This window comes from Piliocolobus tephrosceles, chromosome 17 (assembly GCF_002776525.5).
Source record: "Piliocolobus tephrosceles isolate RC106 chromosome 17, ASM277652v3, whole genome shotgun sequence".
Taxonomy (NCBI): Eukaryota; Metazoa; Chordata; class Mammalia; order Primates; family Cercopithecidae; genus Piliocolobus; species Piliocolobus tephrosceles.
The window spans coordinates 22,381,650-22,400,789 of NC_045450.1; the positions used below are offsets into that span (position 1 = coordinate 22,381,650).

At 47.1% G+C, this 19,140-nt stretch overlaps 1 protein-coding gene across 2 annotated transcripts in view; it reads left to right on the top strand.

Annotated features, from left to right (window-relative positions):
- PRKCB (protein kinase C beta) overlaps window positions 1–19,140 on the top strand; it is a 382,686-nt gene that overhangs the window by 187,812 nt on the left and 175,734 nt on the right. For both annotated transcript variants that reach the window (XM_023189314.1, XM_023189313.1), the window contains exons 4-5: window positions 7,542–7,653; window positions 10,802–10,930. In XM_023189314.1, the coding sequence (XP_023045082.1) occupies window positions 7,542–7,653; window positions 10,802–10,930 (241 nt within the window). The remainder of the gene's footprint in view (window positions 1–7,541; window positions 7,654–10,801; window positions 10,931–19,140) is intronic.

The following is a 19,140-nucleotide window of genomic DNA, read 5'->3' on the forward strand; positions in this document are numbered from 1 at the left end:
TCAATCAAAAATAAAATTAGCAGCCTCAGCCCTGGAACTGCATGTCTGCTGGCCTCAGGACTGATTACCCGTGTCCCAGCCACTCAGCATATGTGACCCTTGAGCCAAGTGTCCACCTCTGCCCCAGTCAACTGTGTTCAGGGAATGTGGATGTCTCAAAGTACAAGCATGGCTGTTAGGAGGTGTCCATCTCAGAGATGGCATTGGGCTCAGGCAGACATGGATAGGTACCCTGAAAGATGCACCTTGAGGGTCGTGGAGGGAGTCATGAGGACCACAGGTGTGGGAGTGTGGTTTTTAAGCTCTTTCAGGTAGCAGGAAGGAGGAGGGAAGAATCCATTGAGGATGACTTGGTTTGTCTGGCCTGAGGGATTGGGGCAGTGGGTGGGTAGAGTTGGTGCCTACAAGTATGATCCCTCATGAAAGCGGAGGCAGGGGAATGAGGTCAGAAGAGCTCTCCAGCAGTCTCTAAATAAGCCTTAAGAAATCAACATTTCCCTGCAACTTGCTGATTGGTTTTCCTGTCTCTCATCTGGCTCTAATCTGTGCTGCACAGCCCCTTCTAAGTCATTTTCTTGAAATAGCAGGTGTATGATGCAGGGGTTTGTAGTGACCAACAGTGATGATTGCGCCCTGCAGCTGTCACAACAACCCATTGACCACTGTGTACGATGCTGTGCTTGCCCCGGGCAAAACACTTTGTCTCTTAGCCCTTTGGTTTCCTCTTCTGTAAAATAGGGGTAGTAAATAGTATACACTTCATAGGGCTGTTACAAGGATCAAATGCATTAATGCCTGATAAATTGCTTAAAATAGTTCCTGGCATGAGTAAATGTTCAATAAATGTTAACTCTCATTTATTAAGTATTTATTGAGCGTCTTGTATATGCCAAGTACAGTTTATGCCCTGGGGGTATAATGGTGAGCAAAATTTCCTCACCTTGCATGCAGTGAAGTGTGGAAGAGATGCAATTAAGCGTGGATTTACAAGTCAGTGATTTAAGTGCTGTGATGGCGAGGATTTAGAGTTTAAGTTCCATGAGAGCAGAATCTCTTATGTTCACAGCTGTATCCTCAATGCCTAGAAAGAACTCGGCCCTCAGTATACATTTGCTAGGTGAATGAATGAATGAGTCAAGTTCTATCTTAGCTGCATGTGAAGATGAGGTGTCAATGGAGTGAAGTTGGGAGTGAGGAGAGAAGGGAGAGGAACTTGGTGTGAACCCCATCTCTGCAAGGGTCCAGCTGGGTCACCTTGGTGAAGTTACTCTGTAGTTAGGGTCTGTTTCATTGTTGCTAAAATGGGAACAAGTGATACCTTCTGTATGGCATGTCATGAGGTTGGAGAGAGTGCGTGTGACACACCCAGCATACACATGTAGCTCTCAAGCAATGTGTTGAGACTGGGTGTGGTGATTCACACCTGTAATTCTAGTACTTTGCAAGGCTGACGCGGGCAGATCACTGGAGCCAAGGAGTTTGAGACCAGCCTGGGCAACATAGCAAAAACCGTGTCTCTACAAAAAATAAAAATTAGCTAGGCATGGTGGCATGTGCCTTCAATCCCAGCTACTCAGGAGGCTGAGGTGGAAGGGTTGCTTGAACCTGGGAGGCGGAGACTGCAGTGAACTGTGATCGCACCACTGCACTCCAGCCTGGGTGACAGAGCAAGCCCCTGTCTCAACAAAACAAAACAAAACACGCAAATAAAAAAAGAAATTTACTTTCTTTTCCCTTCCCGTTCTTTGTGCCTCTTGATATCTCCTCTTGTTTAAGAGACTGTTGAGATGGAGAACTGAATCATTTTTGGTCAGAAATGCTTGAGTCCTTGTCCTGGAGATTGCTCAAGAAAATATTTATATGAAGAAAAGTGCAAAACCAACAGAGGCAATTTGTTATTAGTTGCAATTTTGCCCCAGATCTTAAAGTAGAGCTCACAAGGCCTTCAGGGACTCCTTTCTTCTGTACTAGGTAAGACTAAGGAAATTCAAACCTGAACTCAAACCTAAGTCTTGACCTCTGTAAGATCAATTTATCAGAGAACCCAGAAGGGACCACAAGAGCCAAGAGTAGAGACAGAATGTGTCCTAGGTCTTGGAGTGGAGCTGGCTCAGGCCACTTGTACCAAGGGTCTCAGGGCAAGACTATGAGACTTGGATCCAGCAGCGTCCTGGGAGAGGTGAAGGACGTAAGGGAGAAGAGAAAGATGGAAAGGTGCCTTTTAACCTCCATGCGAGCTCCCGCATTGGGGTCTGGCCAATCCGTGTGTTGGAATCCATCCAATTAAATCAACTCTGCCTCCTTAGAGGTTAAGTAGGGATGTGAGAGAACCTTGAGCTTCCCCTACAGGCCAATACCAGTCATGAACAGGGGCTCCTTTTTAATTATTATTAAAGTTCTGGGGTATATGTGCAGAATGTGCAGGTTTGTTACATATATATACACGTGCCATGGTGGTTTGCTGCACCCATCAACCTGTCATCTACGTTAGGTATTTCCCCTAATGCCTCCCCTAGTCCCCCACCCCCTGACAGGTCCCAGTGTATGATGGTCCCCTCCCTGTGTCGATGTGTTCTCATTGTTCAACTCCCACTTGTGAGTGAGAACATGCGGGGTTTGGTTTTCGAACAGGTGTTCCTTTTTAGGTGGGTTTGAAGCACTGAATTCCCAACTTTAAGGTGGATGCCCAAGAAGCACAATGGGAACTGTTCTGTGGCACAGAGCATGGGGACTCTTAGAGGAACCGTATGTATTCAGTTAGTCTCATTGTCCAGAGATAGGGACATGGCTGGTTAACCTGCCAAAAAGGAGCCCTTAGTTTTTGTCTTGGGATTTCGAAGCCCTGTTGTTGTTACTAGGATAGCACGTCAATCTTTGAGCAGGACGGATGATTACTGGGGTCCTTCTGCAACTGAGAGCACTACAGCATCCCACTGGTCAAAGCAGAGCAGACCTCGCCTCTCAAACTTGGCTGTCCAGAGCTCTGCAAGGACCAGTACTTCATCTGCTGCCTGCAGAGGGTAGGAATGTCATGAAACTTCGTAGCTCATTAAGAAGATAGGAAGCAACCAAAGCCTGCAGTGGCTGAGGATTCTTCAGTCAGGTTTATTGAGATATACGTTTCCTGTGGTAAAAGTCACTTTTTAAATTTTTTTTGAGACAGGGTCTTGCTCTACCACCCATGCTGGAGTGCAGTGGCCTGATCATAGCTCACTGCAGCCTTGAACTCCTGGGCTCAAGTAATCCTCCCACTTTGGCCTCCTTAGTAGCTAAAACTACAGGCATGCACCACTATGCCTGGCTTTAATACATATATATGGTAGAGACAGTGTCTCACTGTGTTGCCCAGGCTGGTCTCAAAGTCCTGGGTTCAAGCTCAAGAAGTCCTCCCACCTTGGCCTCCTGAAGTGTTGGAATTGCAGGCATGAGCTACTGCGTCTAGCAAAATTCACTTTTTTTCTTTTTCTTTTTTTTTTTTTGAGACGGAGTCTCGCTCTGTCACCCAGGCTGGAGTGCAGTGGCGTGATTTCGGGTTCAAGTAATTCTTCTATCTTAGCCTCCCAAGTAGCTGGGACTACAGGTGGGCCACCACGCCCAGCTAATTTTTTTTATTTTTAGTAAAGACAGGATTTCACCATGTTGATCAGGCTGCTCTCGAACTCCTGACCTTAGGTGATCCACCCACCTCGGCCTCCCAAAGTGCTGGGATTACAGGTGTGAGCCACTGTGCCAGGCTGCAAATTCACTTTTAAAACTATAAAGTAAAATTCATCACAGTTAATATAGAGACCACTCCAATATCTAAAACAAAAAAGTTCCTGCATCTGCCTCTTTGTAGTTAATTCCCTTTCCACCTCCAACCCCTTTTAACCACTGGTGTTTTCTGTCCCCATAGTTTTGTGTTTTTCAGAACATTTAGAAATGGAACCACACAGTGTGTAGCCTTTTGTGTTGGACATCTTTGTTTTACTAGAATGCTTTCGAGGTTCGTGAATGCTGCTGCATGTGCCAATAGTTCGTTCCTTTTTACTACTGAAAAGTATTCTACCGTGTGGATGCCTCACACTGTATCCATTCACAGGTTGAACAACATTTGGGTCGTTTCCAGTTTTGGGCTATTATAAATAAGGTGGTTATAAATCTTCATGTATGGATATGGTTTTTTCTTTTTTTTCTCCCCCTGCTCTGTTGTCCAGAAGTGTTGGAACGATCTTGGCTCACTGCAACCTCCGCCTCCTAGGTTCAAGTGATTCTCGTGCCCCAGCCTCCCAAGTAGCTGGGACTACAGGCATGTGCCACCACACTCGGCTAATTTTGTATTTTTAATAGAGACATGATTCCTCTGTGTTCGCCAGGCTGGTCTCGAACTCCTGATCTCAAGTGATCTGCTCGCCTCAGCCTCCCGAAGTGCTGGGATACAGGCGTGAGCCACTGTGCCCGGTCTGGATGTTTTCATTTCACCGAAAAATAGGATTCTTGGGTCCTAGGAGAGTTCCAGTTTATGTTCCTTCCTCACTAACACTTGATAGCATTGGTTTTAGTTTTCTAAAATTTTAGCAACTCTGGTAGGTATGTGATATGGTTAGGCTTTGTGTCCCCACCCAAATCTCATCTTGAATTGTAATCCTCATAATCCACATGTGCCAAGGGAGACGTCAGGTGGAGGCAGTTGAATCCTGGGGGCCGTTTCCCCCGTATTGTTCTCGTCATAGTGAGTGGGTTCTCACGTGATCTGATGGTTTTATAAGGGGCTTGTCCCCCTTCACTCGGCACTTCAAGAAAATTGGCTGTTAGTCAATTAAATCTCTTCCCTTTATAAATTACCCAAGCTCGGGCAGTTCTTTATAGCAGTATGAAAGCAGACTAATACAGTATGGAATTATTTCAAATTTTGAAAAGAAACAGTTTCCTTAGGAGAAACACTCATCACATTCACAGCACACAAAAGAATGTCTACGTAGTGTGTCTGTTTATTTGCTTACATTTTCATTTTCTGTCACTGTTATTAAAATCAAATTTTAAAAGAAGCATCTGTGGCAGCATCAATAAATACATACGAATGTATGAATGAAGGAAGGAAGAAACGGGTAGCATGTACTCGGCTAAGGTGTCAGATCAGCCCAGGGTTGGATCCTAAGGCCCAAGTTATTAACTTCTGCCATGTACTTTTTTTTGTTGTTGTTGTTAAAGAGAAGGAGGGTCTTGCTCTCTTGCCCAGGCTGGAGTGCAGTGATGCAACCATGCTCACACGTAGCCTTGAATTCCTGGGCTCAAGTGATCTTCCCACTTCAGTCTCCTGAGTAGCTGGGACTACAGGCATGTGCCACCACACCTGGCTAATTTTTTGTTTTTGTAGAAATGGGGGTCTTACTATATTGCCCAGGCTGATCTTGAACTCTTGGCCTCGAGCGATCCTCCCATCTTGGCCTCTCAAAGTGTTGGGGCTACAGGTGTGAGACACTGTACCTGGCCTACAATACACAACAGAGAAAGCAACTTTTACAGAAAGAGTTCTCTTGAACTAAAACCAATTCTGTGAAGAAAGAATCTCTTGAAGAAGAAAGAGAAATGCAGAGCCAAAGGCTTACGAAGGCCTAAGGCCTGTTTGGGAGTGGGGGTGCGCCTTGAGTGCTGAGAATGTACCTAGTACGTGCGCATGTGGGTGGGTGGGAGGAGGGGGCTTAGCTGGAGATCACCTTGGACAAGTAGTGATAACAATCATGCAAAAGCTTATGCTGCTTGCTATGTTCCAGGTGGTGCTAAGATCTCTAGACAGGTTCATTCATTTATGCTTCCCAACAGTCTTATAAGCAGAGCACTAGCACTATCAGCATTTTACAGATAGGGAAACTGAAGCACAAAAAGATCAGATTAGCCGGGCATGGTGGTGTGCACCTGTAGTCCCAGCAATTTGGGAGGCTGAGGCAGGAGGATCATTTGAGACCAGGAATTTGAACCAGCCTGGGCAACATAACAAGAAGCCCTCTCTACAAAAAAAATTTTAAAAATTCACTGGGCAGGCCTGGCACAGTAGCTTGTGCCTGTAATCCCAGCACTTTGGGAGGCCAAGGGAGGTAGATCACCTGAGGTCAGGAGTTCAAGATCAACCTGGCCACCATGGTGAAACCCCGTCTCTATTAAAGATACAAACAATTAGCCAGGCGTGGGGGTGCACACCTGTAGTCTCAGTTACTCGGGAGGTTGAGACAGGAGAATCGCTTAAACCCAGGAGGCAGAGGTTGCAGTGAGCCGAGATTGTGCCACTGCACTCCAGCCCAGGTGAAAAGAGCAAAACTCCATCTCCAAAAAAAAAAAAAAAAAAATTGGCATAGTTGCATGCACCTGTAGTCCCAGCTACTCAGGAAGCTGAGGCAGGAGAATCACTTGAGCCGAGGAAGTCGAGGCTCCAGTGAGTTATAATTGTGCCACTCCACTCCAGCCTGGGTGACAGAGCAAAACCCTGGCTCTTAAAAACAAAAGAAAATAAAAAACCCTTAAATAACTTGCTCAAAGTCCCACAGCTTAGAGCCCAGGAAGTTTATCCAAGTCTACCTTTTACCACTGTGCTGCACTGCCGGGCTATGAAGGGCATATTTATTGATTAGGAAATTATGTAAGCTTCTGTGAGATATAGCTCCCAAAATATAGTGACTTAAACAAGGCAGAAATTAGGTTTTTCTCTCAGGGGTCAGCCCAAAGGGACAAAATTCAAGGCTGGTAGGGTGGTTTTGTCCTTTCTACGTGTGGCTGTAAGTTTGGGTCCAGGGTGGTCACTTCTAGTTCCCACCATCTTTGAACCAGTGGGAAGAGGGAAAGGCGCAAGGAAGTATGCATTTCCATTTGAAGGGAATGGCCCTGGAGCACACACATCCCATTGGCTGCAACTCAGCACCATGGCCGCACCAAGCTGCAAGAGATGCTGGGAAATGTGGCCTCTATCTGGATAGCCATGCTCTCTGCTAAAACTCGAGGGTTCGACTATTAAAGGGAAGAATGGATATTGGTGGGAAACCAGCAGTCTCTGCCACAACTTGCGGACTGTCCATTGGGCTTTGAACTGTATTCTGTCAGTGATGAGGAGCTGACCATGGTCTCTAAGCAGGGAGGTTTCACGTCCAGACTTGGGTTTTTGATCACTGCAGAAGCATACTTGGAGAATAAAAGTGGTGAGAAAGAAAAGTCAGGAGCCCTGTTTAGATGATGTGTCTGTCACTTTGTTTTCCCATCTCTGGAGTCCCTGCCACAGGCAGGAGCCTATAGGTTGGGTTCCCAGGCAGGCCCAGATGGAGGTTTGCAGGCGGGGTGAGTGTGCATGGGGCTGCAAAGGGAGCAGTCAGCTGTCTTTGTCCTTCGTTCCCTCCACAACTATTTATCCAGCACCATGTCTGGGCACAGGGCTCCAGCAATGGTCCCAACAGGTACAATGACCTCTGGGGACCAAGTTCAGTTCCTGTTGAGTTCTCCAGTGCCTCTTGATGTAGGGTGAACCCTTGGCATGGTCCGCTGACGCTGGCTCCTTCTGTTGTTTCTCTTGGCTCCAGGATCCCCGGAGCAAACACAAGTTTAAGATCCACACGTACTCCAGTCCCACGTTTTGTGACCACTGTGGGTCACTGCTGTATGGACTCATCCACCAGGGGATGAAATGTGACAGTAAGTACTTTTTCTCTCTGGGGGCATCTGCTGATGGCAGAAGCAATGGGAAGGGGCTGCTTCCTCTTGGTTTGGGGTCCAGGTGTGCCACACATTCCCTCCATCCTGGTTGGGGCTGGTGTCCCAGTTGTCTGTTGCTGCGTAACGATCCTCCCACCCCAAAACACTGTGGCTGAAGACAACTAACGTTTTTTAGCTCATGACTCTGCAAAGCAGTCCTTTGAATCTGGGCTGGCCTCAGACAATGTCATGCATGTCCCTAAAGCATGAACTCATGCTTCATGGTGGATTAGCAGGTGGAGGTCGGCTGGGAGTTGTCTGGGCCTCGGTGGCCTCACTCACATGTCCGGCAGGATGGCTGGCTGTCATCTGGGTGATGGAGATGACCAGGCCACGTGTCTTTCCTTCTCAGTAGGCTAGGCTGGATTTGCATGCATGGAGGTCACAGGGTCCTGAGTTCCTCAGAGGGCAAGCCCCATTGGCAGACACACTTCAAGTCTCTACTTGTGTCTGTTTGCTCCTGATCCACTGGTCAAAGCAAGTGGCATGTGAGATGCACAGTCACAGTGTGGGAAGGGACAGTCCATGGCTGTTGACACCTGGAGGCATGAACAAATCACGGGCATTTCTGCAGCCATGCATCACCACTGTTTTCAGCATTGAGATGTGGGGCTGATGCATTCTTTGCATGGAGAAGACCTGTGGCCCTGCAGCACCCACAAATTTGTGCTGGAGGAGGAAAGAGAGCATCATTCTCTGGCCAGGATGTGGTAGGAAAGGCAGATGGGGTGGGACTCCTCTTTATGAGGCCAAGGCCCAGATGGCCTGTGGGGCAGGGGAGCAGACAGGCTTTGAGAGCTATGGCCACAAAGCTACAGGGAGGCTGGAGGTGCTAGTGGCGCCCACAGGCCTGTTGGTCTGCAGCAGGCTGGGCAGTCATGAGGCTGGTGCTACCCCTATCACAAGGGTCCTGAAGCTCAGAGGACAGAGAGAGAAAATCACAGGGCAGAGAGTGACAGAGAGGAGTGTGAGGGTGAATAAGGGTGGTAGAGGGCAAGAGAGACAATAAGAAACACACACGCATAAACAGAGACAGATGCAGGGGAAAGGTGGACACGTGCAACCCTAACACAGGGAGGAATGTGGGGTGTGGAAGCTGCAGAGAAACTCAGCTAGAGAGAGATTCAGGCAAAAGGAGGGACAGGCAGACACACAGACCAACAGATAAGCCAGGTGCGGTGGTTCACTCCTGTAATCCTAACACTTTGGGAGGCTGAGGCGGGTGGATCACCTGAGGTCAGAGTTCGAGATCAGCTTGGCCAACATGGCAAAAACCCATCTCTACTAAAAATACAAAAATTAGCTGGGAGAGATGGTGGACGCCTGTAATCCCAGCTACTCGGGAGGCTGAGGCAGGAGAATCCCTTGAACCTGGGAAGGGGAAGTTGCAGAGAGCCGAGATCACGCCACTGCACTCCAGCCTGGGTGACAGAGCTAGACTCTCAAAGAAGAAGAAAAAAAGATAAAATGATTGGTATGGACACAGACAGAGATGCCGTCACGCAAGGCTCATGCAGAGGTGTAGAGATGGAGAGACCAGAGACAGAGACAGAAGCACACATGGAGAGCCACAGAGGAGAGAGAGAGAGGCAGAGAGACACAGCTGGAGAAGGGGAGAGACAAAGAGGCCAGAGGCAAGTGCAGAGAGTGGAACAGACCAATTCACAAATGTGGCCAAGGCAGTGAGACACGTGCAGAAGTGGGACAGCAGAGATAAGAGACATGCAGCAATGTGGGAACAGTGAGACAGACAGAAACATGGTGAGAGCCGCAGGGGGACAGTGAGGCTGGAGCCTTCTGCCTGCAGGACACCAGCTCCTCTTACCACACATGGGGCCCTAATATAGGGGCAGTGCCCCTGCCTCGAAGACAGTGGTGGGTGGGAACTCAGCCTGGTGCTCGGGTCCCAGAGGGCTCTCCCTTCTCTCCCCACAACTCATTTCCAGTTTTTGTAATAGGCCTGCCTCCTCCTGGGAATTGGGTGGTCTGAGAAGGGTCCCTTGCCCCCAGATACCTTGAAATTGGGGCCCATGGGGTGACTTGGCCTCTCCTGCCTTCTCCAACTGGAACTAGTGTCCCCCTGGAGAATCCTGGGTTCCTGGCACACCTTCCTGGAGCGGGGCTTTATTGCTCAGGACCTAGGGGAAATCAGCCACCACGTTGAAATAGACACAGATACTGTACGGAGGAGTGCACAGAGGGAGTGGATATCCTATAACATGAGGGACAGCTGCAGGCCAAATTCAGCTGACAGGCACATTTCATCCACCCTGCCCTCGCTCTAAATCTTTTTCCTTGTAATTAGTTGTGGTGGACACTATGGTCAGCCCAGACCCCTTCTTCAGGGTCCCACCCCATCCCCTAGCTGTGGGTTCACAGTGGTGCCCCATCCTGCGTAATTGCCCAAGGTAATGCCCCTTCCAGGGCGACTGGATGATTGCAGTGCCCAGCCCTCTTGTCTCAGTTTGGAACAGCTTTGAAGGATCATCTCAGCTCTGGGCTTCCCTTCACATCAGCTTTGGTTGCATCCACATGGCAAGCCAACTTCTCTTCCCAAGAGCACTCCCTAAAAACCTTGTGCCCTAAACTCCCCATCTCAGGCTCTTTCCAGGGAACTCAACCGATTAGCTGTCGATATTTTAAAATCAGAGCTGTCACATACACAGCGAGATTCCTGCATATGCTGAGAAATGGGAAATGTTGCTGCCCTGTTCCCCGCTTGGCCAAGTTGCCGCCATCCCCTTAGCTTTCCTCACTCATGTGACCAGCCAGCCTGTGAGCATTGAAGTTGGTGACTCTGGCTTCAGAGCCTTAAGGGGTGTGGGGTGTGCTTGCTTCAGGCTGCACCCTTGGCCTTGGGTGGGGAACAGACAAGTACCTCCTTTACCCATCAGGGTTCAGGGGGAAGAGTTGGAGAAGCCCTTCTGATGAGATCTTGGCAGGCAAGTTGGTCTCAACCAGGCTGGTGATTTCTCAGCTGCCTCAAAGGAGGGTAACAGGAAGGATTCAGTGGTCCTGGGTGGGGCAGATGTCTGCAGCCCCCAGCCTGGGCCAGCCTAAGCAGCATGCCCTCTCTCTGCCCTCACAGCCTGCATGATGAACGTGCACAAGCGCTGCGTGATGAACGTCCCCAGCCTCTGTGGCACAGACCACACGGAGCGCCGCGGCCGCATCTACATCCAGGCCCACATCGACAGGGATGTCCTCATCGTCCTCGGTAGGTGACCCTGGGGCTCCACTGGTTCCTGACCTTGCTTGACCTGTGTGATTGAGGAGGGGAGGAAGGTGGAGGGGTGGGGCAGTCCAGGGACTTGGAAGGGGGTGTGGCACTGCTTCTGTCCCCTGCCCTGCCCACGGCAGCCCCTCACTGCAGCAGGGGGTTCTTTAGAAACTGTACACCCTCAAAGCTACGTCCTTCAGCACCCCAGGCTAGGTTGGGTTCAGAGAGGAGACGTCTGAGTTCCTTGGACTTCTAACTTCCTCAGGATCCTCCACTTCTCTTCTCTCCTCATTTCCCACTGTTTTTTACGGTTATCTTTTGGAGTGGGTAGTTGCGTTTCCTTTACTCAGGTAGCGGAGAAGGGAAGCTTGCTTCTTCCCCAAGCTTTTCCAGCAAGAAATATGGCGTCTTGATGAGAAACAGCAAATTTGGAGAATATATTATCTTGGGAAGGAGGGGGTTGGAGGGTGCAATTCAGGGACTTTCCACACATTTGAAAGATTTATTTCTTGAACCTGACGGTGGCTATGCTGTAATTTTATTATTCTCTATACTTTCTGCATGTCTAAAATATTTCATGATAATTAGAAAGCAGGATGGTACAATCTGCTGGAAGATGCAGTGAGAGGAGGGGCTGGTGGCGGGGGGTGGGGAGCGGGGGCAGGGCTGTCACTCATTTATCCCAGCATTCAAGACATACTTGGCTCTGATGTGAGAAGTTCAAGCAAAATTAGAACTCAGCTGCACTGGCTTGAGGAATACTCAGCCATAAGTCCCAGTGTAACTGGCACTGAGCCTGCTGGGAGTGGAGCTAAAACTTTGTGGACATTTCTTCTCGAAGGCTGGTGACAAACTACTGTTGACTTTATATATCTAATGAATATAAACAAGGGTTTATGAATTAGTAACTCAGGAAATTGATCGTGGAAGAGATTAATTTTGCAAAAATTAGTCTGTTTCTGAGGCCTCAGACTGGTTCAGTAGCTCTGATGTGCTGAGCCCTGGGTTGGGGAGGGGCTTTACGTAAACTGTAAAAGCTGAAAAATACTTATCCCTGTACAATATAATTCTTTTAAACTTGAGATTTTGTGAAGCCCAGTGAGATTTTAGAAAATGTGCAATCCATTGCATCATTATGTTTTTCTCCAAGTGGTTGCCTGCCTCCCAGTGGGATGCTTGGAGGCCCCAGGGGAAATCCCGCAGTTGCAGGTTCAAGATAAGCCAGTTTTCCCCACTGATTGTCTAAGATTCCCGATGCTGGTGAGACAAAAATAAGACTCTGCTTCCCTCTGGTGTCATTCTCTGGGAACTACACTCATTCCAAAGTGTGACTGAAGGCCGCAGCATTTACGGATCACATGGAATGTGCGGTGCTCTAAACCTTACATGTTATTTTTTTCCATCTTCACAACATTGCAAAATCTCTATTATTCTTGTTTGAGATGGAGACTCCATCTGTCGCCCAGGCCGGAGTGCAGTGGTGCCTACCACAGCCGCCTCCTGCCAAATACTCAACTCGCTGGAACCTCCACCTCCCAGGTTCGAGCGATTCTCCTGCCTCAGCCTCCTGAGTAGATGGGATTACAGGCGCACACCACCACTCCTGGCTAATATTTGTATTTTTAGTAGAGACAGGGTTTCACCATGTTGGCCAGGCTAGTCTAGAACTCCTGACCTCAAGTGATCAGCCTACCTCGGCCTCCCAAAGTGCTGGGATTATAGCTGTGAGTCACTGCACCCCATCTTCTATTACTCTTGTTTTATGAACAAAGAAGCCACGGCTCAGAGAAGTTATACTCCAAGAGCTCACACCATTCGCGGTAATAATAAAACAATAGCTGACATGTGTTGAGTTTTAAAAATGTGTTAATCATTGTGAAAAGCACTTAGAGGCAGTATCTGATTGATGTTTCTTCAACAACTCAAATGAGGTAAGTTATTATCATTCTATCCATCAGAAAACACACTTCCTCACCTAGGTCTGTTTCACTCAAAAGTACTATAGACTAGGTTCCTTTTTAGTTTAGTTTCGCTTCTCCATGCCCTCCACCGTATTTATTCTCTATGTCCTCCACCGTATTTATTCTCTATGCCCTCCACCATATTTATTCCTTTTGTGGTTTGGCTAGGGCACCCCTAATGGGCATTCCTTAGGGAGTCTGTTCTGATGTGGTACAATATTTCTTCAAGTTCAAAGTCAAAGTCTTCCCCCTTAATCATAGATATGCTGTGACCTTCGAGAGCCTGGATCACAAGCCCCTGATTCTCAGGACACACTGGTAGGAGGTGTATCCATTTGCTATGGCTGCCATAACAAAATACCACAAACTGGATGGCTTAAGACAAGATGTTAAAAAGAAAAGAAAAAGAAAAAAAGCAATAGGTGAGGCACAGTGGCTCATGCCTGTAATCCCAGCATTTTGGAAGACCAAGGTGGGTAGATCACTTGAACTCAGGAGTCAGCCTGGGCAACATGTCGAAATCGCATCTCTACTAAAAATACAAAAAATTAGCCAGGTGTGGTGGTGCACGCCTGTAATCCCAGCTACTCGTGAGGCTGAGGCAGGAGCTCCTGATCACTTGAGCCCAGGAGGCGGAGGTTGCAGTGAGCTGAGATTGCACCACTGCACTCCAGCCTGGGTGACAGAGTGAGACTCCATCTCATAAAACAAAAACAGAAACAAGAAAAACAAACAAGCAAACAAGCCAGGTGTGGTGCCTCACACCTGTAATCCCAGCACTTTGGGAGGCCAAGACAGAAGGATTGCTTGAGGCTAGGAGTTCAAGACCAGCCTGGCAAACATGGAGAGACCCTGGCATATTGCAGGATTTCATTTCTTTGGGATGTTCAGGACAGGCAAATCTATAAAGAAGTTTAATAGCACTGTGTGCTTTTCCAAGTGCTTTGATAGTGGACCATCCAAGGAAGGCTGTGTTGGTGCTATCATTGGAAGGAAAAATGAAGTCTCAGCAAGACTGAATACCCCGACCAGTGTCACATGCAGAGCAGGGATGAGACCTGGGCCTCTGGCCCCATGTCACAATGCCCTGCAATTGCCCATACACCATGCTGGGCACAGCCTGTACTCAGCACGGGCTTGTTGATTGATTGACGGTAGAAGACAGCCCTGATGCTGTGGCCAAGTTCTCTAAAAATAGAGCCAAGATGGGGATTTTGCTCCAGTGATTTATTGGTCTGCTCATGGGAAAAGAGAAGTGAAGGAACCATGTTTCCTTTCTCAGACAGGGAAAAAGCTCAGGGAGGTTGTGGTCTCCGTGGAAATCTTCTTCAGCCTGGTGTCTGGTGGAATTTTGCGCCAAACACTGTAGCACAGAGTCAGTCCCACCTTGAGGTGAGGGGGCTGGTCTGTCGTGTTCCAGGTCAGTCAGTGCGATGGGATGACTGTGTCTCCCCCAAATTTGTGTCTTAAAGTCCCACCCCCAGTGTGATAGTATTTGGAGCTATGGGATCTTTGGGTGATAATTAAGGTTAGATGAGGTTGTGAGGGTGGGGCCCTCATAATGAGATTTGTGGATTTCTAAGAGGAGGAAGAAAGAGAGATCATTCTGTCTCCACCAAAGGCAGGACACGGCAAGAAGGTGACCATCTGCAAGCCAGGAAGTGAGTCCTTACCAGGAATTGAAGCTGCTGGTACCTCCATCTTGGACTTCCCAGCCTCCAGAACTGTAAAGAAATAAATGTCTGTTGTTTAAGCCACCCAATCTGTGGCATTCTATTATGACAGCCTGAGCTGACTAATATAGTCAGTCACTGCTGTAGGCTGCTGGGGATGGAGGTGGGAAGGTAGAGTAACCTCCCAGGTGAGGAGGCGTCTGTGCAGTTGAGGGCAGTTATCTGGACATGGGGGTAACTGTGAGCCATTAACAGCCATCACATACAACACTCAGGGTATGGGTGCATTGGCCAACATGGAGAGGAGCTGGGCAGGGTCCAACAGCATCCAGGACACTCAAGATTCCCTTGGTCTCCTGACTGTCTTTGTGGTTTCATTGCTGGGACTCCAGCCCCCTCCTCCTTGATCTTGGCCAGACAGATCAGAGAGGAGGGAGCACTAAAGGTTGTGTGGGGTCCTTCTGCCAGGCCAGAAGTGGCCTTGTGGTGTTTGTGGAATGGCCCCACCTCATTCAGACCCAAGAAGCATGGTCAGTATTAGGATTTTCCACTGACCACCAGCCCAGGACACTGCTGTTTGCCCTGAGTGTCATATGCTCTTTGGAAATCTCAGCATCTCTAGAGGTGAAAGGTTTTCTAACTTGCCTGGCTACTGAAATTGAGCTCATACATCTGTTCTTAGTGCTTTGGCAGGTCAAGATGAGAATAAATCTGATCAGTTCTCCTCCTTTTAAAAACCCATCAATGGTTTCCCATTGTCTTTATAACAGACTAAATCTAATATGGCAGTCTCATTCTTTATTCACTGTCTCCTCCCCCTTTCTTTTAATCCCTAGTCCTCTGCAGATCGCCACACACTATAGGACATCTGTTGTTCTGTTCTCTGTTTAGAATGTTTGCCATTGCCATCTTCTCTTTTACTAGCAATTAACTCTTCCTCTTGATCTCAGCTCATTTTCACCATCTAATGAGCTTTTTCTGACTTCCCCCTTTTGTAGACATTCATGGTAACTTGAGCTTGGCCTTGTGAAAGGGGTGATTTTTTGTTGAGTTTGATTAGTGTCTGCATCTTGTACAAAGCATTAGCTCCATGAGGGCAAGACTGTGTCTTGCTGCTCTACTCCCAGCACTTAGCAAGGTGGGCATCACTAAATATTTGTGGACTCAATGGCTGTATGTATGAATGAGAAACCCCTGGAGGATCCTGATAGATAGATATAAGGCTTTCACAGATGGTCCTCAGATCAGTGCCTCCTGAAGTCAGGAGCTGAAGGTCAGCAATTTATACCATTATTCTTATGGGAGGTACAACATGCAGAAAATCTTAAGTACCAGGTCCAAGGTCAAGGTCAACAGCAAGTGTTACTGGGACTGAGACCCGCTTGTTGCAGTCATGACCACCCTTGTTCCCTGGACAATGCAGAAAAGACGTGGAGGAGTGGAATTTGTAGTATCCCAGGAAACCATATTGACATCATGATGCCCATAGGTGTCATGAGGTCAGGCAATACAATGTCCAGATCAGAGTTGTAAAATGCTCCCAAGGTTTATGAAGCCTGTGTGTTCATACATGCAACAATATATTTTTTTCTATTGAGATGGAGTCTTGCTCTGTCACCCAGACTGGAGTGCAATGGTGCAATCTCAGATCACTGCAACCTCTGCCTCCCAGGTTCAAGCGATTCTCCTGCCTCAGCCTCCCAAGTAGCTGGGACTTCAGGCGTGTGCCACCATGCCCAGCTAACTTTTTTTGTATTTTTGGTAGAGATGGAGTTTCACTGTGTTAGCCAGGATGGTCTCGATCTCCTGACCTCACGATTCACCCACCTCGGCTCCCAAGGGCTGGGATTACAGGCGTGAGCCACCACACCCAGCCAACAATATCTTATTTAACTCTTTTTCAATTCAGTATCTACATATCAACATAACAACTGGCATCTATTATTTATACTCCCATCTATATTACAGCCACCTCCAAATGCTTAACCATGTCCATCCTCATATCTATCTCCCAAAAGGAAAAGCAGAAATAACCATTTTTAAAAATGTTTCTCTTTGGAACTCCCATTCGATATTCTTACCTTTATATTATCTTTATATTTACCTTTATATATATTACCTTTGTATTGCATTATACAGAAATTTTTTACACTGAAACATCTCCCTGACAGACTTAGGTACTACCAATATTGTGGTATTTAAATCCTTCTTAAGATCTGACATCCACACATCAAGAGAAAAAGAGTACCAAAGAGGCTGGGTGTGGTAGCTCACGTTGGTAGTTCCAGCACTTTGGGAGGCCGAGGCGGCTGGATCACCTAAAATCAGGAGCTCAAGACCAGCCTGGCCAACATGGCAAAACCCCGTCTCTATCAAAAATACAAAAATTAGCTGGGTGTGGTGGTGGACGCCTGTAATCCCAGCTACTTGGGAGGCTGAGACAGGAGAATCGCTTGAACCTGGGTGGCAAAGGTTACAGTGAGCTGAGATCGCACCACAGCACTCCAGCCTGGGCAACAGAGTGAGACTCTGCCTTAAAAAAAAAAAAAAAAAAAAAATTGGGAAGAAAAAGGGCAATGTAAACAAGAAAAAAAATCCAGATAGCTTAATATTTATTTTTTATTTAACTTTTATTTGAATTTTGGGGGTACGTGTTCAGGTTTGTTACATAGGTAAACTTCTGTCGTGGGGGTTTGTGTCATATTGCCCAGCCATGCGTCAGTTGCAGAGACAGAAAATTATTATAAACTAGGCCGCGAGGGCTCACTAGGGGGCAGTCTCTGCCTTCAAAGCCATTCCCCTTCAGCGGCTCTCTCAAGAGATGCCCCTATTTGTAAAACCACAGTACTGTCATTGTTCATAATGGAAGGTGCAGCAGAGACCAGTTGGGGTCACTGAGGCCCAGAGAAGGGGTTACTTCTCCAGGTCACACACAGGATGGGGATAGGGCCCAGTTCTGGTAGATCTCCCTTCCCTTTTACATTATTGGTTTGTAATTTTTTCCCAAGGCTTTATTTTGAACTAAGTTGAAAGAATTTTACAGCAAACACTCATTTATCCACCACCTATATTCTGTCATTAACGTTTTCCACTCTTGCTTAATCACATTTCCATTCATCTCGCTCTCCATCCATCAATCTGTCTTATTTTTGACACATTTCAAAGTAAACTGCAGACACCAATTCGATTTTCCCTAAACACTTCAGCATGCCCAACATCAATAGAATTCAAAATTTATTTGTAGGGTTTTTTTTTTTTTTAACTTTTGAGGTGAAATGTACATACAATGATACACACAAATCTTTTTTTTTTTTTTTTTTTTTTGAGACCGGATCTGACTCTGTCACCCAAGCTAGAGTGTAGTGGCGTAATCATGGCTTACTGCAGCCTCGACCTCCCAGGCTCAATTGATTCTCCCACCTCAGCCTACAGAATAGCTGGGATTACAGGCATGAGCCACCACGCTTGGCTAATTTTTGTAGTTTTGTAGAGAGGGGTTTTGCCTTGTTGCCCAGGCTGGTCTTGAACTCCATGGTTCAAGCAATCCTCCCACTTTGGCCTCCCAAAGTGCTGGGATTACAGATGTGAGCCACTGTGCCCAGTGATGTCTTAAGTGTACAATGGCTGAGTTTTGACAAATGCATACGACTCCATCATTCTAACCCTTATCAAATTAATTCTCTTTTTTGATGTCACAGCTGCTGTTGAGGATCCAAGGGAAGGTATGAACCAGAGAAATGCCCTCATGTCCCCACACACCACGGTGCATACCCATGAACTCTGGCTATGGGATGTCCATTATACTTAAGATCCCTTAGATGACATCATACTTAATAGTTGTTCAATTTTTTTGTTTGCTTTTTTGAGGAGTTATATAATGCAGTAAAGTAGAAAATTTGAAAGTTGGAAATTCTTGTTTACAATTTTTTGTTATGTATTCACTGAAGAGCAAAATGTCTTTAAAAACTTAACAAACCTGCCTTATTTTGCTTTTTTAAAGTATTGTTGTAATGAAGAAGTTCCATTAAATCATATCTCTGTGTTTGGAACATCTACCATCTTTCTCAGTGTATGACTGACAGTTGTCTGCACACCCCGTGAGGCCAGGGGAAGGGTCTCTTGCCCATCCTTCCTTCAAAGCCTATCAGCCTGTTAGGTTGTGGTGAGTGTCTCGGGCATTGAAGTTCTGGGATATACTGGACCTGAGGAGATGTAGGGAAGCTGACGTCTTGCTATTCAATATTCCTTCTCTTCTTCCCTGATCATGAGAATTATCAAGGCCAGGCCAGTGTCTGAGGCCCTCAGGATGTGCTGGGCGCAGTCATTGTTCCCAAATGTCTAAGGAATTGCATTGAAGTGGGCACTGCCGGGACCTGCAGGGCTGTAACTTGTGACTGCCTTTGGGGACGGTGGTCCAGCAATGTCTATTAAAGTATGTACACATACGAACATTTTGACTCTCACGTTTTCCTTTAGGAAATCTGTTCTTTTACAATGAAACACCAGCATGTAAAGAAATAAAGTCTAGAACAAGCATGTTTATTGACGTTTTCTTTGAGATGCAAATGAAACA